Source organism: Myotis nattereri (assembly GCF_964212035.1).
Source record: "Myotis nattereri genome assembly, chromosome: 19".
NCBI classification, from domain to species: Eukaryota; Metazoa; Chordata; class Mammalia; order Chiroptera; family Vespertilionidae; genus Myotis; species Myotis nattereri.
Genome location: NC_138095.1, coordinates 10,395,234 through 10,417,020, shown reverse-complemented (window position 1 = coordinate 10,417,020; position 21,787 = coordinate 10,395,234). Strand labels below are relative to the sequence as shown.

General features: G+C 50.9%; 1 protein-coding gene across 1 annotated transcript in view; it reads left to right on the top strand.

Moving 5' to 3' along the window:
- Nucleotides 1–21,528, top strand: part of CUX2 (cut like homeobox 2) — a gene marked incomplete at its 5' end in the record, with an annotated part of 216,293 nt that extends 194,765 nt beyond the window's left edge. The window contains 12 exon segments of the mRNA XM_081113382.1: nucleotides 694–885; nucleotides 982–1,040; nucleotides 1,548–1,596; nucleotides 1,690–1,789; nucleotides 2,844–3,528; nucleotides 4,299–4,396; nucleotides 7,647–8,437; nucleotides 9,503–9,662; nucleotides 11,224–11,493; nucleotides 12,689–12,877; nucleotides 14,122–14,395; nucleotides 18,035–21,528. Of these exon segments, the coding sequence (XP_080969508.1) occupies nucleotides 694–885; nucleotides 982–1,040; nucleotides 1,548–1,596; nucleotides 1,690–1,789; nucleotides 2,844–3,528; nucleotides 4,299–4,396; nucleotides 7,647–8,437; nucleotides 9,503–9,662; nucleotides 11,224–11,493; nucleotides 12,689–12,877; nucleotides 14,122–14,395; nucleotides 18,035–18,836 (3,669 nt within the window). The 3' untranslated portion in view covers nucleotides 18,837–21,528.
- Nucleotides 21,529–21,787: the final 259 nt, after the last annotated feature.

The window sequence follows — 21,787 nt, the reverse complement described above, 5'->3', positions numbered from 1 at the left end:
GAATGAACACACCCCATAACCAGCATCTAGATCAAAAAGAACATTCCCAGCACCCCAGAAATTGTGTTTGTTTCTGATCTTAATTGAATAACACACACACCTTGGTGTCTGGTTTCTTCACTCCATATTATATCAGAGAGAGTTGTTGGAGTAGTTGTAGATTATTCTTTTTCATTCCTGTATAGTATTCGATTGTGGAATATTCCGTAGTCTATCCACATTCTCTTGTTGGTAGGCATTTGAAGGGTTTCCAGTTCGGGGCTATTACCGAGAGGGCTGCTGTGAACATGTGTCCTGGTGTTCGTGTCTGGTGCAGAGGGGCCTGTGTTTCTCCTGCATATATGCCAATGAGTGGAAGCACATATGTTCCCTTTCAGTGGATGCTGCCAAGCAATCTTCTAAATCTCTAACGTGTTCTTGAACTTCATCACGGTTTAGACACATCTCCCTCCAGAAAACCTTTCCTGCTCACTTCCCCTCCCACCTGTTTAGTTTCAAGAGTAGAGGGAAAGGACCTACCAGCCTGGACAAGGCTCGGAGACGGAAAGAGAAAAGCCATAGGCCTGTCAAATGGGCTGACTGCTCTGTGGGGCTCAGCACTAAGACCATACCACAGATGGATCTCCCATTTTGTTTGGGACTCGGGTGGGGGCGCCAGCCCTGCAGCCCCTCAAAAACCCCCTTTGTCCTCAGGATAAGGTGAACTTCACACTGTGCTCGGGCCCGCGGCTCGAGGCTGCCCTGGCCTCCAAGGATCGGGAGATCCTGCGGCTGCTGAAGGATGTGCAGCACCTCCAGAACTCTCTGCAGGAGCTGGAGGAAGCCTCCGCCAACCAGATTGCCGACCTGGAACGGCAGCTCACAGCCAAGTCCGAGGCCATCGAGGTAGGTCTTTGGGGAGCAGGTGGGCAGATGGGAGATGGGTGGGACATTCCCAGCAGAAGGACAGCCCGGCCTCATTGTCTTTGTTTGCTCCTCTAGAAGCTGGAAGAGAAGCTCCAGGCACAGTCTGACTATGAAGAAATTAAAACAGAGCTGAGGTACTGTGTAGTGGGGCTCCATAGACCCCAGTCCTCTTCCCTGGCTGGGCCCACCTGAGCAGATGGCCGGGGCCCTTGGCAGAATCCGTTACCTTCCTCCCTCCCACCACACTCCACTTTGTGATGCCCTTGTCTCCTCTCCACTGGTACTTTTGGTGTCGTGCACAGTCCTTTGCCATTAAGAGCTGCCTGTCAGAGAACATGCAAGGCAGCCGTGTTGGTGGTGGTGTGCCTCGGGGGAGACGGGGATGATGCATTGATCAGATAAGCTCAAGTGGGCCGGTGTGAGAGTCGGTTAGCACAGCACCCCTCCTGGTAACATTGGAACCAGTTCACAAGCCCCCTACTTAAAGCCTTGTTACCATGAGGCCAGCGTTGTGCGGGTCCAGGCAGGTAAGGGCAGTTGTTCTCAGTCAGCGAAGATAAGCCAGTGGAAGTGCCTCTCCCAAGGCCTCTCCCCAAGCCAGGGAAGCACGGCTGCTTCACACTCTCCACTTTCTCCGGCAGCATCCTGAAAGCCATGAAGCTGGCCTCCAGCACCTGCAGCCTCCCCCAGGTGAGTGTCCCCGCCACTCTTCCCATGGGACAGGCTGCCCGTGAGAGCCTTCCACCAACCCCGCCCTCCCAGCCCGGCCTCTTATCTCCTCAGAGCCTGGCCAAGCCCGAGGACTCGCTGCTCATGGCCAAGGAGGCGTTCTTCCCTGCTCAGAAGTTTCTGCTGGAAAAGCCAGGTCTCTTGGCCAGCCCTGGTAGGAGAAGGGATGTTCTCGGGGCTAAGGGACAGGGTTGGGGCTGTGATGGGTCCCTGGCCTTCTCCATGCCCACAGACCGCTGCCTTCCACTGAGGCAGGAGAGTGATGGAGAAAAGGGGTGCAGGGTGATTGAGCACCTGCTGTGTGCCTGGCACTGAGCTGGGCACCGTCCATGTCTAAGCCAGTTGGCAGCTGTCCCACAGGATGTCCACACACATTCACACACATACTCAAGGACATATAGCTCACTCAAGCCTCCTAAGGTCACCAAAGGCTCCACGCAGCCCCGAGCCTTCATGAGCAGTAGGATGAGGTCACGGGACAAGGCGGGCATTCACATTGCACCCCCGCAGCAGGCATTGCTCTCTCCCAAATCACCTGCTCAGCCACTTGCCCCTTCTCCTACACAGCGACTCCAGGACCTTTAAGCAATGCGGCCCCAGCCAAAACTCTGTGCCTCCATTTCCTAACCTAAAAAATGGGGGCAGTGACGGGGCCTACTTCATGAATGATGCGGGTGCCTGGGAAGTGGGTACTCCTGCAGGATGGGATTAATCCAAACTCCCCATCGCAGGGGCGGTGCTGGGCCTATAACAAGTGCTCAGTTAATGTTCTTCATGGCAGGCGTGAGGGCTCCCCAGAGCAGGCAGTTGGACCAGGCCTTGAAGGATGGGGATTTGAGAATGGGGGAGAGGTTGCTGGCAGAAAGAGCAGTGTCAACACTGGATGCCTATAGCACTTCTCTCCTTCCCTCTTCTACCCCGTCCCCTCTTCACCCCACTTTCTCTCTCCCCTGCCTCTGAATTTCTGTCCCTATGTATGTTTCTCTCTGTCTTTGTCTCCTTCTTTCTCTCTGTCCATCTGTCTTTTACTCTGTCTCTGCCTGTCTCCCTCTGTGTCTGTCTGTCTCCCATACGCATGATTTCTCTCTGTCTCTCTTTTTTCTATCTCTCTTGTGTCTCTTTCTCTGTGTATGTCTCTCATTATTTCTCTCCCTGTCTTACTCTCTTGTCTGTCTCTCCTCTTTCCTTCTGTCTCTCTCTCTCTCTAGAGGAGGACCCTTCGGAGGATGACTCCATCAAGGACTCTCTGGGCACAGAGCAGCCCTACCCATCTCCTTCACAGCTCCCACCACCGCCACCACCAGGGCCGGAAGACCCCCTGTCCCCAGGCCCCGGGCAGCCCCTGCTGGGCCCTAGCCTGGGCCCTGATGGCCCTCGAACTTTCTCACTGTCCCCTTTCCCCAGCCTGGCCTCAGGGGAGAGACTGGCAGGGGACGTGCTGCTGTCTAAGCACATGATGCCCCCGGCCGCCTTCAAGGGAGAGGCAGGCAGCCTGCTGGTGTTTCCCCCCACCTTCTACAGCGCCAAGCCCCCCACGGCCCCTGCCACCCCAGCCCCTGGCCCTGAGCCGCCTGGAGGCCTGGAGCCGGCTGATGGTGGCGGGGCCAGCACGGCTGGGGCAGGTGCCGGAGCAGAGGAGGAGCAGCTGGACACAGCGGAGATTGCGTTCCAAGTGAAGGAGCAGCTGCTCAAGCACAACATTGGGCAGCGGGTGTTCGGCCACTACGTGCTGGGGCTGTCACAAGGCTCAGTCAGTGAGATCCTGGCCCGGCCCAAGCCCTGGCGCAAGCTCACGGTGAAGGGCAAGGAGCCTTTCATTAAGATGAAGCAGTTCCTGTCGGACGAGCAGAACGTGCTGGCTCTGAGGACCATCCAGGTGCGGCAGCGAGGTGAGTGCTGGCCGCAGGGTCTGAGAACACGGGTTCTGGATTCAGAGCCAGCTCAGCCGCCTCCAGCTGTGTGACCTGTAGCAAGTGACTTTCCCTTTCTGTGCCTTACTGTCCTCCTCTGTACAATAAGGAAATGCATCCTCTCTCCCTCCTTCCTGAGGCCTGTGCCCAACGGGCCCTCTCCCCAACTGGCCCTCATGGGACAGTTCAATAATGGTGCGAAAAGGCTGGGTCTCGGGGGCTGTTCTGACAGTTACCCCCTAAGCACCTTGAAGCCTCAGTTTACTCACCCATTAAATGGCCTGGGTGATCACTAACCTTGCCAGGCTTAATTTTTAGGCTACTCCATCTGAAGGGCCCAAGCTCTGACCTCACAAACACCTGAGTTTGAGTCAGCTCTGCCCTTCGCCCATGGGGTGGCCTCAGGCAGCTCACTTGCTTTCTGTGCCTCAGCTTCCCACCCACTAGCCTCCAAGGGGTGAAATGAGTATAAAGCACATAGTAACTGCGTGAGAACTTTTAGCTATGGTGGTGGCTGATCATTGTTGTTTTGCTGCTATTGTTTCAAGTCACTTGAAGGTCCACAGTGTGTCACGTAGACTAGTTCAGCAGTGGTCCTACTGCACATACTCATGGTCTAGCCTGTGCTCTCCTGGCCTTTGCCCTGGCCCTGGGAGGAGGGGCCCAGCCATTCACCTTTCCCAGCTCCAGGGACTGACCCCCACCCAACATGCAGGTCCCCATGACAAATGCCTCCTTGCCTCTCCCAGGCAGTATCACCCCAAGAATACGCACACCAGAGACAGGCTCTGACGACGCCATCAAGAGCATCCTGGAGCAGGCCAAGAAGGAGATCGAGTCACAGAAAGGGGGTGAGTGTGGCAGGCAAAGGCCTGAGCCTCCAGGGGCTGCTCTGAGCAGCAGGCAGAGTCTTGGCCCTCTCATCCCTGCCATCCATCCAGAGGGGATTCCAAACAGGTCAGAACCTCTTTGCCTCTTTCAGTCTGCAGCCAGGCAAAGTCTAGGCCTGGAAAGTGCCAGATCCATGCTATCCAATATGGAGCCACTAGGCACACACATCTATATTCATTCAAATTAAAATTAAATAAAATTACAACTTCTTGAGTCACACTGGCCCCATTGCATAGGTGACTAGTGGCGGCCATATGGGACAGCACAACTCGGAATGTCTCCTTCATCACACAGTTCTAAGCTGTCAAACACACTGAGGCCTGAGCCTCACCCCAACTGTTAGTCTCACCCTTGCACCTGTACCTTCTATATCCCATGGAGACACTTGTCTGGCTTCCTCCTGCTTCTGTGACCATGCCATCCACACCTTCCTATGGGGCACCAGACTCATCTCCTAGTGCTGCTGTTAGCCACAAACTCAGTGGCCGAAAACAATACAAATTTATTATCTCATGGGTGGGGTGGGTGGGGCAGAAGATTAGCCTCCCTGAGCTAGTCAATGAGTCGGCAGGGATGCGTTCCTTCCGGAGGCTTTAGGGGAGAATCCGTTCCCTCACCTTTCAAGCTTCTTGAGGCTGGCAACTTCCTTGCCTCATGGCCCCTTCCTCCACGGTCAAGTCCAGCACATAGGCATCCTTGGGATCATGTAGGGCCCACCCAGGTAATTCAGGATAATCTCCCAGTATCATGATCCTTAACTTTCATCACATCTGTAAAGTCCCCTTTACATATTCACCAGCCCCAGGGAAGGGCCATGGATACGCTGGGGGGGCCACCTCTCAGGAGCTTCAGAGCTACAAGCCAACTGCTGGACATGTCCACCAGGATCCCCACTGGCATCTCAAACTCAGCATGTCTGAAACGGAACCCACTGTCTTCCCCTACCCCTCACTCCCTCTTCAAAGTCACCCACTCAGGGCTGGGAACCTGTCTCAGTGGTAGAAACCCAGGGTGAGGTGAGGGACTGTCCTCACCCCTGGCAGCCAGTCAGCCACCCCACCCATGGTGTAGCTCACCCTCTTACGTGTTTTCTTCAAGCTTGTCCATCCCCACCCCAGCTGCCCCAGCCTAGTGAGCCACCGTCATCTCTTTCTGGGACTGCTGCTGTAGTCACTTCACTGGTCTTGCCAATGACATTCTAGGCCCCACTCCACCCAGATAGCAGAGGGATCTTTCTAGAGTACACGTGGTCATGATGTTACTACTCAAAATCCTTCCATGGCTCCCCATTGCCCTCAGGATAAAATCCCAACTCCTCAACAAGGCCTGTAGTCATCAGACTCCTCCCGATCCCTCCACACCTCTCACATGAATTATTTATAATCACGCTCATTCTCATCCCCCTAGTTCTCATCCCAGACACCTTTCACCGGCCAACTTCTCATACTTTATGACTTTACTCAGAAGTCAACTCCTCCAGGAAGCCTCCCACCACTGCACAGATGCTTGTGTACTGCTCCTCCTTGGATCCCCCAAATTATATATATATATGCTTGGTGCAATGGAGCCAGATTTGTCTTGCTGCAAATTCTGCCCCTGCTGTTTATTAGCTGTGTGACCCTGGGCAAGTTTACTTAGCCTCTCTGTGCCTGCATTTTCTCATTTTTAAAATGAGGGTAGTGTTAATACTCCTTAAGGTTGTGTGAGGATCAAATTAGATCAATCCTGGCAAGCACTCAACCTAGGACTTGGCATGTAGAAGGTGCCTCTGTAAGGTTAGCCATTGTTACCGTTAATATTGTCATTATGTCTCTATTGTTGTATTTGCTCATGTTACAAATGACTCTGCTAATGTGGCTGTCCCTCCCACTGGTCTGGGGCTTCTTGCAGCTAGGAACACAGATGCTTCCGTGCAGCAAGCACGCGGTTATAAGACAGTTAGTTGCTGACTTAGAACAGGTTTCAGCACTCCCACTCTCTTTCAGTGTCTTCTGCCCTCTGGTGGTGACTCAGAGTAAGTGACCTGATTTCCAAGCTTCTGCTTGCTGCTGGGAGCCATGAGTTTCCCAAGGTTCCTCTCCTTGGCCTGGTTCCTGAGAGGGAGTGGAAGGAGGTTTACCCTGCGAGGAACCTACAATGCCCCACCCAGATTGGGCATAAAGATTTATATACAAGCTTTTCTTTTATCATTGTCACAACAATGACAAACTAGAAACACCTAAGTATCTAACAGTTGGGGAACAGGGAAGTCTCTATGGCTCTACCTATGTATGAATGGAAAGTATACAATGTGTGGCCTTTTGTGTCTGGCAGCTTTTAACTCAGCCTGTTTTTGAGGTTCATCCATGTTGTAGCAAGTATCTCTGCTTCTTTCCTTTTTATGGCTGAATAATATTCCATTGCTGTATTACCTTTTAATCAAAAAAGCAACATAAATTATTTTTAATGGGACTGTGGGACCCACTGGGGTGGAGACTGGACAACAAGATAATAGAGAAGGGGCAGTGTTGATCTGGCTTGGTCCAGGGGTGGGGAGACCCAGAGCAGGAAAAACCACTTAAAGGGCTTAGGGAAGCACTGTTCTATTGTTCCTTTTGTTTACTACTTATTAAAAAGATTTTTTACCAAATAATATATTATTTATTTTGCTTGTTTTGGAGCTTTATAGAAAGTGAATTATAATGTGTATCACCTTCTGGGACTTGCTGTTTTTGCTCAAAATTATGTTAAGATTCATGTGTGGTTTTGCACAGTGACTTCCTTTTTCATTGCTGTATAGTATTCTGTTGTGTGGCCATGCCACTATTATCCATCCTCTCCTCCATGAGTATTTGGGTTCATGCCATTATTTTCCAGTTAGAACAAATGAAGCAGCTTCTTTTATGTGCTATAGTATTTTTCTTGTCTTTGAACATTTGTGTAGATGGATCATAGCATATGTAAAAGACAAGTCTTTTTTTATATCACATTATCCACATAAATACTTTCTTCATATATGCTAAAATCTCACTGTCTACCTGATTTTTAATGGCTGCCCAATAGTCTACCAAACAGTTGGACCATAATTTACTTCATCAATCCCCAAATGGTGGACACAGAAATTACCTCCAACATTTTGCTGGCATAAATACCAATGCTGTGACCATCTTTGTTGCCCTTTGTGCCATGTCCTGACGACTGGCCTCTGGCCACCCTGTCATCCACCCACAGGTGAGCCCAAGAACTTGACAGCCCCATTGACCGTCACTAATGGCACAGCCTCTGCCAGCACCTCAGAAGATGCCATCAAGAACATTCTGGAACAGGCACGCCGGGAGATGCAAGCACAGCAGCAGGCCCTACTGGAGATGGAGGCAGGACCCCGGGGCCGCTCAGTACCTCCTTCACCCCCAGAGCGGCCCTCACTGGCAGCTGTGAGCCAGAATGGGGCTCCAACCTACGTCAAGCAGGAGGACAGCAGTGGTAGCAGTGGCAGCGGGGGGACCAGCAGCAGTGCCACACAGACATCCCTCACTGTCCTGTCTCCCGCTGCCTTTGTGCAGAGCATCATCCGGAAGGTCAAGTCAGAGATCGGTGATGCTGGCTACTTTGATCAGCACTGGGCCTCAGACCGCGGCCTGCTCAGCCACCCCTACACCTCCGTCTCACCCTCACTCTCCTCCTCCTCCTCCAGCTACTCTGGCCAACCCAATGGACGGGCCTGGCCCCGTGGGGATGAGGCTCCCACAATCCCTGAGGATGAAGCGGCTGGGGGTGAGGACGAACCCCCAAAGTTGGGCGAGCTCAAGGCCGAGGGGGGCATCTCTGAGTCAGGCAACAGCGGGCGGCTAGCCTACTACCCAACATACGTGCCCCGCACACTGAAGCCCACCGTGCCGCCCCTGACCCCAGAGCAGTACGAGCTCTACATGTACCGTGAGGTGGACACACTGGAACTGACGCGCCAGGTCAAGGAGAAGCTAGCCAAGAACGGAATCTGCCAGAGGATCTTTGGGGAGAAGGTGAAGACAGGGGCAGGGGAGCAGGTAGGGCAGGAGGCTCAGGGCCATGGGACCCAGGGAAAGAGAACGACCTGATGACACAGCCCCAAGTGCCCATGGTCTGAAAAGAAGCAAGAACAGGACAAAAGCATGATTTGAACCCAGGTTCTTGTGACCCCAAAAGCTCAACCTATATAATAAGAGGCCAATATGCAAATTGACCAAACAGCGGAACAGCCGGTCACTATGATACGCACTGACCTCCAGGGGTCAGACGCTCAATGCAGGAGCTGCCCCTGGTGGTCAGTGCACTCCCACAGGAGGAGCGCCGCTCAGCCAGAATCCAGGTTCATGGCTGGTGAGCGTAGCGGTGGAGGTGAGAGCCTCTCTTACCTCTGCGCAGCGCTAAGGATGTCCAACTGCGAGAGGCTGGGCTGCGAGAGACTGCAGGCTGGGCTGAGGGACCACCCCCACCCCACCCCCCGCCCAGTGCCAAAATTTCATGCACCGGGCCTTTAGTTCTTCTGTATCTAGCTGTCCCTGGGTTCTGTGGGAAAGGGTTGTGGGAAAGGCTGGCATTCAGTTCTGTGGTTGTTAAAGCAATAAAACACCTCCACCTGGCTAGGAATAACTATTTAGCTCCCCTCCTGCAGGACCTTCCATCCCTCCATTGGTCCAGCCATTAAAGGGGCCTCCTGATTAGTTGGTGCCCCCGCAGTACCAGTGGTTAAGTCGTTTTTTAACATCACCTCTGCCCATAGCAGAGGAGCAGGCAAACAAACAAGCTGAGGAGGGAGAAGTGAGTAACCTAAGTGGGAGACACAGGAAGGCTTCCTGGAGGAAGGGGCACTTAAGGGGGTCTTAACAGCTAGGTAGATTTTTACATGTAGGGAAGTCGGGAAGGGCACTGCAGGTGAGGGTACTACACAGGCACACACCTGGGAAATGAAGAACAAATGAAAACAGCCCTGGCCTCTCAGGCAACCGAGTGACCAGTGATCCCGAAGAGTCTTAGGGAAGAGGGGAGGCGATGGCCTGTGTTCCAGGGGCCTGCTGACCCACCCTTTCTGCACCACCGGTCCCCAGGTGCTGGGTCTGTCACAGGGCAGTGTGAGCGACATGCTGTCCCGGCCGAAGCCATGGAGCAAGCTGACGCAGAAGGGGCGGGAGCCCTTCATCCGCATGCAGCTGTGGCTCTCGGACCAACTTGGGCAGGCCATTGGCCAGCAGCCCAGCGCCTCACAAGGTGAGTGCCCATGGGGCTCTTTTGAGGGGCGCTACCAGCCCCCAAAACTGCGGAGAGCCCTCACTCTTCCATTCTGTTGTGGCACGTGCATCTGCTTTACTGCCTCTCTCTCTGGCCCCACCGCCCTGGCCACCATTATTGCTGCCCTGGAAGACTGCAGTGTGTCCCTGCTGGTGTCCCTGCTCCCCTTGCTTCCTTCAGTCAGAGGGATGCATCTATCGCTGGTTTTAAACCTCCAGGTGGTGCCCAAGCAAGTGTAGAAAATAGTTTACATGTGGAGCCCCACCCTCTGATCCCATCAGAATCGCCGTTTGATGTCTTTTTTTCCCAAAGATCCAGCATGGAGCCTCAGAATCCTTAGCACAGGGCCTTGAGCAGCTGTCATGAGACATAGGCAGGTGGAGTTTGGACTTTTCCTCGATAAGGAAACTGAGGCTCAGAGAGTTGCCTAAAGTCATGGAGCCTAAGAATGGAAAGAAGGGGTAAAGGGGAGACTCCAGCTGAGCCCAGCCCCCTTCCCCCGCCTGCCAGCAATGGGTGGATACTTGAAACAGCCTCTTGTTTTCCCAGGCTGGCCCTTCTCCACCAACTTTGTGTTCCTGCTGGTGACAGTCATCAGAGGACATGTCCATGTCAGTTCCAGCATCACCCAGGTGTCGCCTAGATGTCCAGGATCAGCCAATTTGGGGGCAGGTGGGACCATAGAGTCCTCAAGACCCCAGACAGGGGCTGCCTGCCACATGGGGTTGTGGTGCACTACTCAGAACTTTAAGGCTTCTCTCTGCACCTTCAGGGTAATCAGGGGTCCCAGCCAAAATTTATTCACAAGATGAACCACCACCTCCTGTCTTCCAGAAAATCCTAATCGGTGGGTGAGAGGAAACCTGAGCTCTAGTCCTGATGTTGCTACTAGTCACTGTGTGATGTGGGGCACATATTTTTTTAATCTCTCTGAGCCTTAGTTTCCTCACCTGTCTCCTCGGCATGTTTTTGGTGACTTGAGATCATGGGCGTAAAACATGTAGCACTACACTGGGCATGTGGTAAGTGCTCAGTAAAAGGAAGTTTTGTTGATTATTGTCCTCATCATTGTTGTTATCTTGTAAGGGAGACATCTAGCACAAGCAAGAAATTATAGTGAAGCCAGTTATTCTAGAGACTGTCTCCATTCGGCTTTGTCTGAAGCTTCTTGGGATCAGATTCAGGCCGCACACTTCCAACAAGAATATCGCTGAAGCAGTGCTGTGGCCTCGCTTCGCATCATGTCAGGAGGCGCCCGTTGTTGATTTGACCCATGATTGGTGGTGTTTCCTTTGATCACTTGGTTGAGGTGGTATCTGCCAGGTATCTCTTTGTAACTAATAAGTATTTTGTGGGGAGATACTTTGCAACTATGTAAACTTTCATCTGCTAGTTTTCCCATCCAGGACTGTCCCTGCCTGAGATATTCCTGTGGTGGTTGCAAAATGGATTGTTGCCAACTCTTGGCTCTAACAACTAAGACTGTCTAAACTGTGTGTGACTATGCAGTAACCACCTTCTCCGCCTCTCTGGCCCACAGCCAGTCCCGCCGAACCCAGGTCCTCACCATCTCCACCCCCTAGCCCCACGGAGCCGGAGAAGAACTCCCAGGAGCCCTTGAGCCTGGTATTGGAGAGCAGCAAGGAGAACCAGCAGCCAGAGGGACGCTCCAGCTCCTCACTGAGTGGGAAGATGTGCTCGGGCAGCCAGGCCACAGGGGGCATCCAGGAGATTGTGGCCATGTCCCCCGAGCTGGACACCTACTCCATCACCAAGAGGGTCAAGGAGGTTCTCACAGACAATAACCTAGGTAAGGGGTGGTGGGACTGGGGGATGCTGCCTCCCACCCGGTTAGCTCCCACTCTTCTTGAGTGAGATCACAGGGCACTGGGGTCCAGCCCACCCAGCAGTCCTAGAGCACCCAAGACCCTCTAGGAGGCATCTAACTCTGACCTGGGTTCCTAGAGAATTAAGAGAAGTTGAAAGTAAATAACAACTCCCAAGCCTCCCAATCAGAATCCAGTTTTTATGTATCTTTGATACTTTGCTGAACACACACAAGAATATATGTCACTGGTTTCTTCTTTTCTCTTTTCTATATAGATGCAATTATACAACATACACATACTGCCCTACAGCTTACTTTTTAAAGAATTTTTTTATTTTTTTAGTCCTCACCTGAGGACATGTTTTTTCCCATTGATTTTTTTAGAGAGAATGGAAGGGGGGGTGGGGGGAGAGAAACAAACATCGTGAGAAAGACATATTGATTGGTTGCTTCCTTCTCACACCCCAATTGGGGCCAGGGATCAAACCTGCAACAGAGGTACATGCCATTGGCCAGGAGTCAAACCCAAGACCCTTTAGTCCACAGGCTGACACTCTAACCACTGAGCAAACCAGCCAGGACCAGCTTGCTTTTTAAAAATTCACATCGTGGACATCCTTCCATGTTAGAATAATTAGGCCGCCTGCATTTTTTTTTTCACTCTTGTAAAGTGTTTTAGGCCATGGATGGCCTACATTTTTACCCACCCAGTGGACATTTTGGTTGTTTCCAATTTCCTGTTGCCTCTGAAACTAGTCCAGATGCATCTTTGTGCCCTTGGGCAAGTACAGCTGGAGGGTAGATCCAGTGGTAGTGTTCGGTCAGAGGATGTGCACATGGAAGTTTTGCTAGAATCTGTCAGATTACTCTAACAAGGTGATATTAATTATACATATGAAGTGTGCAGACAACTTCAGGCATCTCCTAGGAGTGAAGAAAATCTAAAGTATGAAAGCAGTTTTGTTGGTAGCTGTCTGGTCCGCGCCGTGCCTCCTGTCCCCGCAACTCCATCTTCTATTTTGCTGAAAGGTCTCCTCTAGATCCACACTGGGTGTAGGTTCCTGCCGTGTCTGAGTTAGTGGAGACATCCTGGGTTCTCCCCTCTGCCTCTCCCATTTCTTATCTCTCCTGAGAGCACCTCTGCCAGGGTGACAGTTGTCCCTGCCCCTGTCCCCAGGGCAGCGGCTATTCGGGGAGAGCATCCTGGGCCTGACACAGGGCTCCGTGTCCGACCTGCTGTCCCGGCCCAAACCCTGGCACAAGCTCAGCCTGAAGGGGCGGGAGCCCTTTGTGCGAATGCAGCTGTGGCTCAATGACCCCCACAACGTGGAGAAGCTGAGGGACATGAAGAAGCTGGAGAAGAAAGGTGAGCACTGGGCCCTCTGGGTGTGGCCTCAGGTTTTCCCCCTGGAACCATATCTGGTTGTAACCCAACTAACCCAGGGCCTCAGTGGTCCAGCCTCAGCCTGGTGCGGGACTGCAAGAAATAGGAATCCCACAGTGTCATTGAAAGCAATGAAAATAATTTAATACTTCTCCCATGAGAATTCCAGTCCCTTTCTCTCTCAGTTTCCTTTCACACACCTGTAGCTACTTCAAAGTCTTTGGGGAACCCCTCTGCATGTTCCCCAAAACACCCCCTCTCTGATCCTCTGTCCTCTGCACCAGCTCCTAATGTATAATATGTAGATAGATCCCCCTGTGCCGATTACTGCAAAACAACACAAGAATTGACCCAGCCAACAAGACTTCTGTGGTGGTCCGGCCAGCATGGCTCAGTGGTTGAGCACCGACCAATCAACCAGGAGGTCAGGGTTCAATTCCTGGTTAGGGCACATGCACGGTTTGCGGGCTCAATCCCCATTGTGGGGCATGCAGGAGGCAGCCGATCCATGATTCTCTCTCATCATTGATGTTTCTATCTCTCTCTCCTTCTCCTTTCTTCTCTAAAATAAAAAAAAAATTGGGGGGGATGGAGATGGGAAGTGGGTGGGGCAAGGAGATTGCAGATGCTTATATTGTCCAATATTTTGTTTTATCCCTGAGAAAATGAAAAGTCACTGAGCACTTGCTGTGTATCCACACTCTCTCATGATGTATATAAGGGATCCCTGGAACTTAAATTAAAAAGCTCAGGGCCCAGTTGGGAGATGAGGTACCAGGAGCTAAAAAGTTGTCATCCAAGGCACCCAAGACAGGTCGTGAGGAGAGAGTCCAGGGTCAAGCCAGGCCGTGAGGGACACGTGGGCCAGGGCCACGCCTCAGCTGTTGGCACAAATAGACTTGCAGCTGAGAACTTGGCCTGCCACTTGCTGGCTGTGTGACCTTTGTAGCAAGTTACTTCCCCTCTCTGTGCCTCATTCTACTTCTGAAATTAAGTTGGTAGCATCTACCTCAGGGCACTGCTGTGAGGATTTAATGAGACCCTAATACCTTACACCCTCCATTCTCACGTGGGCTCCCCACACACACACACATTTTGAGGATTTGAGGTTGAGATGCATTTACTGCGTTCCCAGCCCCTGCTGCCCCTGGAGGATGGGGGTGGGGGTATTGATGAGCCTTGGGTCAGGCCCCTCTCAGCCCTCCCTCTCTCCCCTGCCCACCCAGCTTACCTGAAGCGCAGGTACGGCCTCATCAGCACCGGTTCAGACAGTGAGTCTCCAACCACCCACTCCGAGTGCCCCAGCCCCTGCCTGCAGCCCCAGGACCTGAGCCTCCTGCAAATCAAGAAGCCCCGAGTGGTGTTGGCGCCCGAGGAGAAGGAGGCCCTGAGGAAGGCCTACCAACTGGAGCCCTACCCCTCCCAGCAGACCATCGAGCTCCTCTCCTTTCAGCTCAACCTCAAGACCAACACCGTCATCAACTGGTTCCACAACTACAGGTGGGATGACTAGGGAGGACCCGCTCGGGGGGATAGGCGGGGTCTCTGCAGGACCCGCTTCCCCATCCCAGGGCCTGGAGGGAGCCCAGCATGGATGGCCTCTGGGAGATGAGGAGTCTGTATTGCAAGGGTGTTTAGATTTGTAGATAAACCTGGATGTAAATCCCAGCTTCACCATTTCTAGCTGTGAGACCCTGGGCAAGTCATTTCATCTCCCTGAACCTCAGTCTTCTAGCCTGTAAAATGGGGACCATGATGGGATCTACTTCACAGAGTTGTCCTGAGGATTCAATGGGCTAACATATTTACATAAAATACCTGGCACATAGGATGTAGTGGATGTTGATGTTACTATTGTCACTGTCTTCATTACGACTTCCCCGCTTACTCTGTGTCTGCCTGTGTGAGGGATAGGGAATGGGGCACAGGCCTGAGGAACCTAACTTCCCACTGAGCCTCACGTTGGACCCTGACTAGGGGTCTTGACCTCTCTCACTCCCGAGACCAGAGGAAAGCCTTCTGGCATCCTCTGGCTTTCCAGTGGCTGCCTCCTCCCACTCACAAGGCCCCCGCGTTGGAGTCACTGACCTGCAGTGGGCTGGGCCTCCTGCGATTTTGTCGGCGTGTTGACCAGATCTGGCAGGTTCAAGGAGACAGCAGAGGGGCTTCATAAGGCTGGTTGAGAGCCCTGTGGAGAGGGCTTAATGGGTTCTAAGGGACCATGTTGTGCTTCCTTGTAGCCTAAGGGATCTGGTACAAGTCTAAGGGACCATGTCTGAGGCGCCCCTGCCAAGCTTCCTGAGAAGGAAATGTCTCTGGTGTCCATGTGGTACCAGAGAGGAGAGTCCATCTGCATGTTCTAGGGGCAGAAAGAAGGTCTCTTGATCCCCAAGGGAGAAGAGGAAGGAGGAGGCTGGAAGGGAGGAACACTTGAAATCTCTCTCCACAGCCCAGGCATGGGCATCACACAGACCTGAGTTCAAGGCCCACTTGGCTGTGTGTTCTTGGGCAAGTCACTGGACTTCTCTGAGTCTCATCCCTGTTTTACAGATAATGCTGAATCAGGGATCAAATGAACCACTTGAGGTGTAAACATTGTGAAATACTGCTTATTGTCTGGCTCAGACCCACACCCTGCCAAACATCAAACGAAATAGGTTCTTAAAACTGCACATGCTCCTTCTCTCTCTGGGGGATATAGGGATATACTCACCCCTTTTATTCCCCACGGGAACTGAGCACTCCATTATTATCCAAAATATTCATTCAACAAATATCTGCCAAGTGTATACAGTAAGCCAAGGTCTGGAGAAATGTGATCAAAGCAACATTTCAAAATCATGAATCAGATAATTTCTACAACCTAATAAATGCTGTGAAACAGGAAGGAGTAGGGGCTGAGGGGAAAGGAATTCTGCCTCCTGGTGAAGACTTTACAGAAGAGGTGGCATTTGAGCTGGGTTTGAAAGGATTAATAGCCGAAACCGGTTTGGCTCAGTGGATAGAGCGTCAGCCTGCAGACTGAAAGGTCCTAGGTTCGATTCCGGTCAAGGGCATGTACCTGTGTTACAAGCACATCCCCAGTAGGAGATGTGCAGGAGGCAGCTGATCAATGTTTCTAACTCTATATCTCTCTCCCTTCCTCTCTGTAAAAAATCAATAAAATATATTTTTAAAAAAAAGAAAGGATTAATAGGAATTTGCACCAAAGAGCAAAGAGAATTGCACTCCCCAAAATAACCACTCTCAAAAAGTTGTAGGTATAGAAGAATACATTATTTCATTTGATAAATGTTTACCGAGCACCTACTCTGTACCAGGCACTGAAGAGAACAAGACAAAGTTCTTACTCTTAGCATCTCCTGCAGACCACCAGGAAAGGTCACTGTCAAACAAGCACTTACATTAATGTATCATTACAAACTGCAGTGAGCTCTGCGAAAGGCAAGCAACAGGATGTTCTGAGAAAAAATTACCAGGATGGCCCCAGTTATACATTTGGGAGTTGGGGCTTGCAAAGACTAATTTATACTATAGTATAAATGACTCTTAGCTTCATATTTATATTTGATCTGCAGTTTGGAAGTTCTCATGATGGAGCTGCAGACTTTGAGCCATCCTAACCCTCCCTCAAATTCTACCTCACTGGAAACTACGATGGCTGCCCCTGGTCCCTGCAGCTTTTCCCTTTAGCAGGGACTGAGGGAGATGGCAGAGTCACTGTAAAGTGGACAAGGCCACCTTTGTGCAGGGACTGGGGACTGAGACAGGAAGTGAACCAGATGGTCCCCCACAGTCCCTCTTAAGCCCAGGATCCTGGAGTGGGGCACTGTCCCCGACCTGGGCAGGGAGCCAGGGAGGCAGGAGAGTGTAGTAAGACTTTTAGGTTCAAAGCCCAACTGTTCTACTTTCTGACTCTGATCGTGGCTATTCTTGTGCCTGTCTGAGCCTCATCTCGTTTATTGAAGGGAATGATAATGATAATGGCCCCCTCACAAGGTTATTATGAAAAATAAATGAGACAATCTGCAAAAAGAGTTGGCCTGGTGCCCGGTACATATAAGCAGCCATTATTATTATGTTTATAATAATTACAACTGTTATATTACATATCAATAATGTACTTAATTATTAATATAAATGGGCAGAAGGCTACAGCATTGAAGAAGCTGAGGAAGTCCTATTGTTTGATTACCTTAGATGAGTCATTTGACCTCCCTGGACCTCATTTGCCATTAAGAAAATAATTAATGGGCTTAGACCCATGCCTGGCTCTTCCAATGCTCGAAAACATGATGTATGAGACTAAGTTTCCCTCACAAAGCAGGGAGGCTATTGAAGAGAAAATGGGTTCTGGACTAGAATTCTGGGTACCCAGACTCCAGTGCCAGCTCTGCCTCTGTTCTGTGGTGATCTGGACAAGTCACTCTCTCTGCCTCAGTTTCCCCTTCTGGGCTGATGTCGAAGAGTCCCTTCAGGAATGAGGCAGGGAGTTGTTGCCACAAACTAGATCTGGGTTTGACTTTGAGAAATGCTCTAGAACAGCACTGTCCAATAGAAATATAATGCAAGCCACATATGTCATTTAAAATTTTCAAGTAGCCACATTTACAAATAATAAAACAGATAAAATTAATTGTAGTAGTATATTTTACTTAGTCCAATAAATAAACCATTTTAACATTTTAATCAATATAAAAACTTTATTAATGAGCTCTTTTACTTTTCATTTTTTTGGTATTAAGCTTACAAAAGCTTGCCTTTCCATCACATACCAATTCTCACTAGCTACATTTCAAGTGCTCAAGAGCCACAGTGGCTGCTATACTGGATAGTGCAGGTCTAGATCATGGTCTTTGGAATCATATAGTCCTGAGTTTAAGTATTGGCCCTGCCACTTACTGGGCAAGTCACTCAACATCCCTGGGCCTTGTTTTGTCCTCTGTGAAGCAGGGATAGTAACAGCACCCACCTTGCACGGTTGTGGGGAGGACTTGCTAAGATGCTGCATGTGAAGGATCTTAGTTCCTACTGAACCCCCAGGGAAGTGGGTGGAGTCAAAATGCCCTTCATGTGGAGTGAGTTCAGGGTTAGCCGGTTCCCCCTCCATCTCCTCGCTCACCGTCATCTCTGCCCCAGGTCCCGGATGCGCCGGGAGATGTTGGTGGAGGGGACCCAAGATGAACCAGATCTCGACCCCAGTGCGGGTACTGGCATCCTACCACCAGGCCACTCCCACTCAGACCCCACCCCACAGAGCCCCGACTCTGAGGCTGAGGACCAGAAGCCTACGGTGAAGGAACTTGAGCTCCAGGAGGGCCCTGAGGCGAGCATCACTCCCCTGACTGCCCAGGACAGGGCCCCAGTGAGGATCAAGCAGGAGCAGACTGAGGACAATGCTGAGGAAGAGGCGGGCAGCCAGCTCCAGGACTCCGGGGAGCAGGACAAAGGCCACGGTTCTCCCAAAGAGATGCATCCAGACCCTTTGGGTAGTGATGGGCTCCCAAAAGTGGCCCCAGGACCTCTTCTTCCAAGTGGGCCTACCCCAGACTGCCCCTTACTACAGCCCCCCCAGGAGAGCAGGGCTGGAGAGCAGCTACACCTGGACCCTCTAAGTTTTAAGTCGGCCTCAGAGTCCTCGCGCTGCAGCCTGGAGATGTCACTGAACTCACCCTCGGCTGCCTCCTCACCAGGCCTCATGATGTCTGTGTCACCTGTCCCCTCCTCCTCAGCTCCCATCTCGCCATCCCCACCCGGCGCCCCCCCTGCCAAAGTGCCGAGTGCCAGCCCCACTGCCGACACGGCTGGGGCCTTGCACCCCAGTGCCAAGGTGAACCCCAACTTGCAGCGGCGGCATGAGAAGATGGCCAACCTGAACAGCATCATCTACCGGCTAGAGAGGGCTGCCAATCGGGAGGAGGCTTTGGAGTGGGAGTTCTGAAAGCAAGGGCAAGGGGCCATCCTCACTGTTCACTCTCTCTCCCAGACAGGGCGGGTACAGGAGGGAGGAACTCAACCACCAAAATGTGGACAGCAGTGTTATGCCACTTACGTTTTTTTGTTGTAATCCTAGTTCTATAAGCTGTGAGCGAGCAGGTGGGGCAGATGCCACTGCCTCCTCCTTTTGGCACGCCCGCCCCAGGGAGCACCCTCTTCTCTACTCTGGCCTCTCTGCAGGAGGCAAAGCAAAGTGGCGCCACATTTTCACTTGGAAACTCCAAACTCTTTTAGAAAAATAAATAAATATTTATAGACCTCTTTTAGATATTTTAATAAAGGATCCTTTGGAATTTATTCCCAGCCGATGCTGTTTTGATATTATAGAGAGTTATAAAATCAGGATGCTGTCACAACTGTTGCGGAGTGTACACTGAAGTTGTGTCATTTTTGCCACTAGATGAGATTAAAAGAAGACAATTGTTCAAAGCCATCACAAAACACTATTAAGACTGACCAAAATTTAGATAACCTTTGAACCACGGTTTTTTCCCATGTCTGTCTATGAGACACAGCGCACTGCTCCTGCCCTTCCAGAAACCGTGCTGGAAAGAGAAAGTCCAAAAGACTCTAAACGAAAACCTCGATGCTGTTGAGGACATGTTTCATTCTGGTGGTCTGTTTTGCAACCTTGATAACACAGAATGTTGTGCCGTTGTAAATGTTGTCGAGATGTGGGCTGTGGCCGACTGTCCTATCTGAGATGTAACGTGGTACAAAATGAACTGCCTGCACTCCCTCTAGTCAGAAACCTCTGGGCCGCAGAGGTTGTCCAGCTCGTCCGTTGTAGACAGGATGTGTTTCCGGATCCTATGGAGGCAGGTGATTGGAGGGTGGCACTTGAGCCAGGGTGACCCCATTCCCCAACCTGAGTCATGGCCACAGTCAGGAAGTCTCCCCCCTACTTTTCCAGAGCAAGACGGTGGCCGCCATCTTCCCCTTTTGTGTTTTAAGGAAACAACAGCGTTGGTCACCCCACAAGCACCCAGCTCAGCTCTCGGCACCAACAAGTAGATTCATCACACAGAGACCCAGGTCCCCTTCTCGCCTTCTCTCAAATGGACCCCAGCGCTACTTCTGGGCGGCGTCTGCAACTCCAGGTCGATGCAGAACAAGCGAGAAGGTTGAGTTTGCTGCAGCATGACCACCGTAGCCCAGTTTCCACGTCCACCCTCCTGCCTTCCACCACATGACCTTTTGGGGAGCAAAGACTCAACCCTCCAATTCAAAAGCCGTTCCTCCAGCATCTTGATGGTTTCTAGAGGGAGAGACCCCAATCTGGATGGAACAGCCACAATATTGGTTGTTGAATCTCTCTCCTGATTTTATTTCTTATCTTTTTCAAACTCTGTGGGAAGGTTGAGTTGGGTACCTCCCTACCTAAATGCAGGATGATGAAGAAAAGGTGGCCATAATCGGTGCCTATCCATTGCCAGGGAGAGAGATGGCTGACGGGGGTTTCAAGAATGCTGAAAGCATTTTAAAACCAGGCCAGTGAAACCTGATGACCAGAAAGGGACAACTGAGGGCAGTTCCAGATATCTCAACTCTCATGCACCCAGCCCAGGCTACAGTCTCCATGCCAGTCAATGAAGAACAGCGCAAACCCTTCAGGAAAGTCTTTTCCGTACACCCAGGCTATGCATTGAAGAGTTTTCCACTGTATACATTTTTATCCAGATGAAGGTATTTTTATATTTTGACAATAGGAAACAGTGACCAATTTTCAGAGTCATCAAATCTGGAACAAATAAAACAGCTCCTTTTAGTCACCACTGCCCTGTCACAAGTAAGACACCATGGGGGAACACACCACTTTTTACTGTTGAAACCCACACACCATTGAAATTCAGGCCTATACACAGACTACAATCCTTAGAAAATGAAATCTGGCTTTTGTGTGACGGGATTTGATTAAGCACTTAGTATAGTCTTTTGAACACGGAAATCCTGTTGTACTTAAAGCTAGTGGACCCATGAACAGCTTTGTCAGGGTCATGTCCTATCACAGTGAAAACAAAACAAAAACCCACAAAACAGTTTCTATGAGAAATTGATGAACTTTGTTTAAAATTTTAAAAAAAGGGACACGTTCTGTAAATGCGTCGCTCAATACAGAATTGTATAATAAGGTCTGGGTGTCCTGTTTGCTTTGTTCTGGGGTTGGGGGTGCAAGTTGGGGGTCAGATCTGGCGCTCAGCGGTGTTTTACAAAATGGTGTTTTTAAAAACTTTTTAATTAGTTTACCACCATTAAAATATGGGGGAATGTCATATAAAAATCGAGATTTTACCGGCCTCCCTGGAAAACCATTAAGATCAGGCCACACCGGACCAACCTTCCAATGTGACAACAGCCAGCTGAGTGGCTCCTCCCTTTCGACAGGACACATGTCCATGATTTGCCTCAGGCCTCACCTGTGCTACCTGTCCGGGTCCTGTGGGTATCTCGTTGGGCAGTTGTGCTATGGGCTCAAGCAAAGGAAGATAAAAGAATTGGAATCCATTTTTCCACTCAGCAGGGTGGAAACAGGTTAGCTCGAGGTCCTAGGACAGTGATGGCGAACCTATGACACGCGAACTCATTTTTTGGTTGATTTTTCTTTGTTAAATGGCATTGAAATATATAAAATAAATATCAAAAATATACGTCTTTGTTTTACTATGGTTGCAAATATCAAAAAAATTCTATATGTGACACGGTACCCTAGTTAAGTTAGGGTTTTTCAAAATGTGGACACACCGAGCTCAAAAGGTTCGCCATCACTGGCCTAGGACCAAGGAGTCAAGATCATGCCCTGCCCCCAAATCAGTGGCCACCGGCCATGGCCCTAAAACCAACCATTCTATAGGCTGTGCCCACCTCAGTGGAATGTGTGAGTGGCAGGTGCCCCCG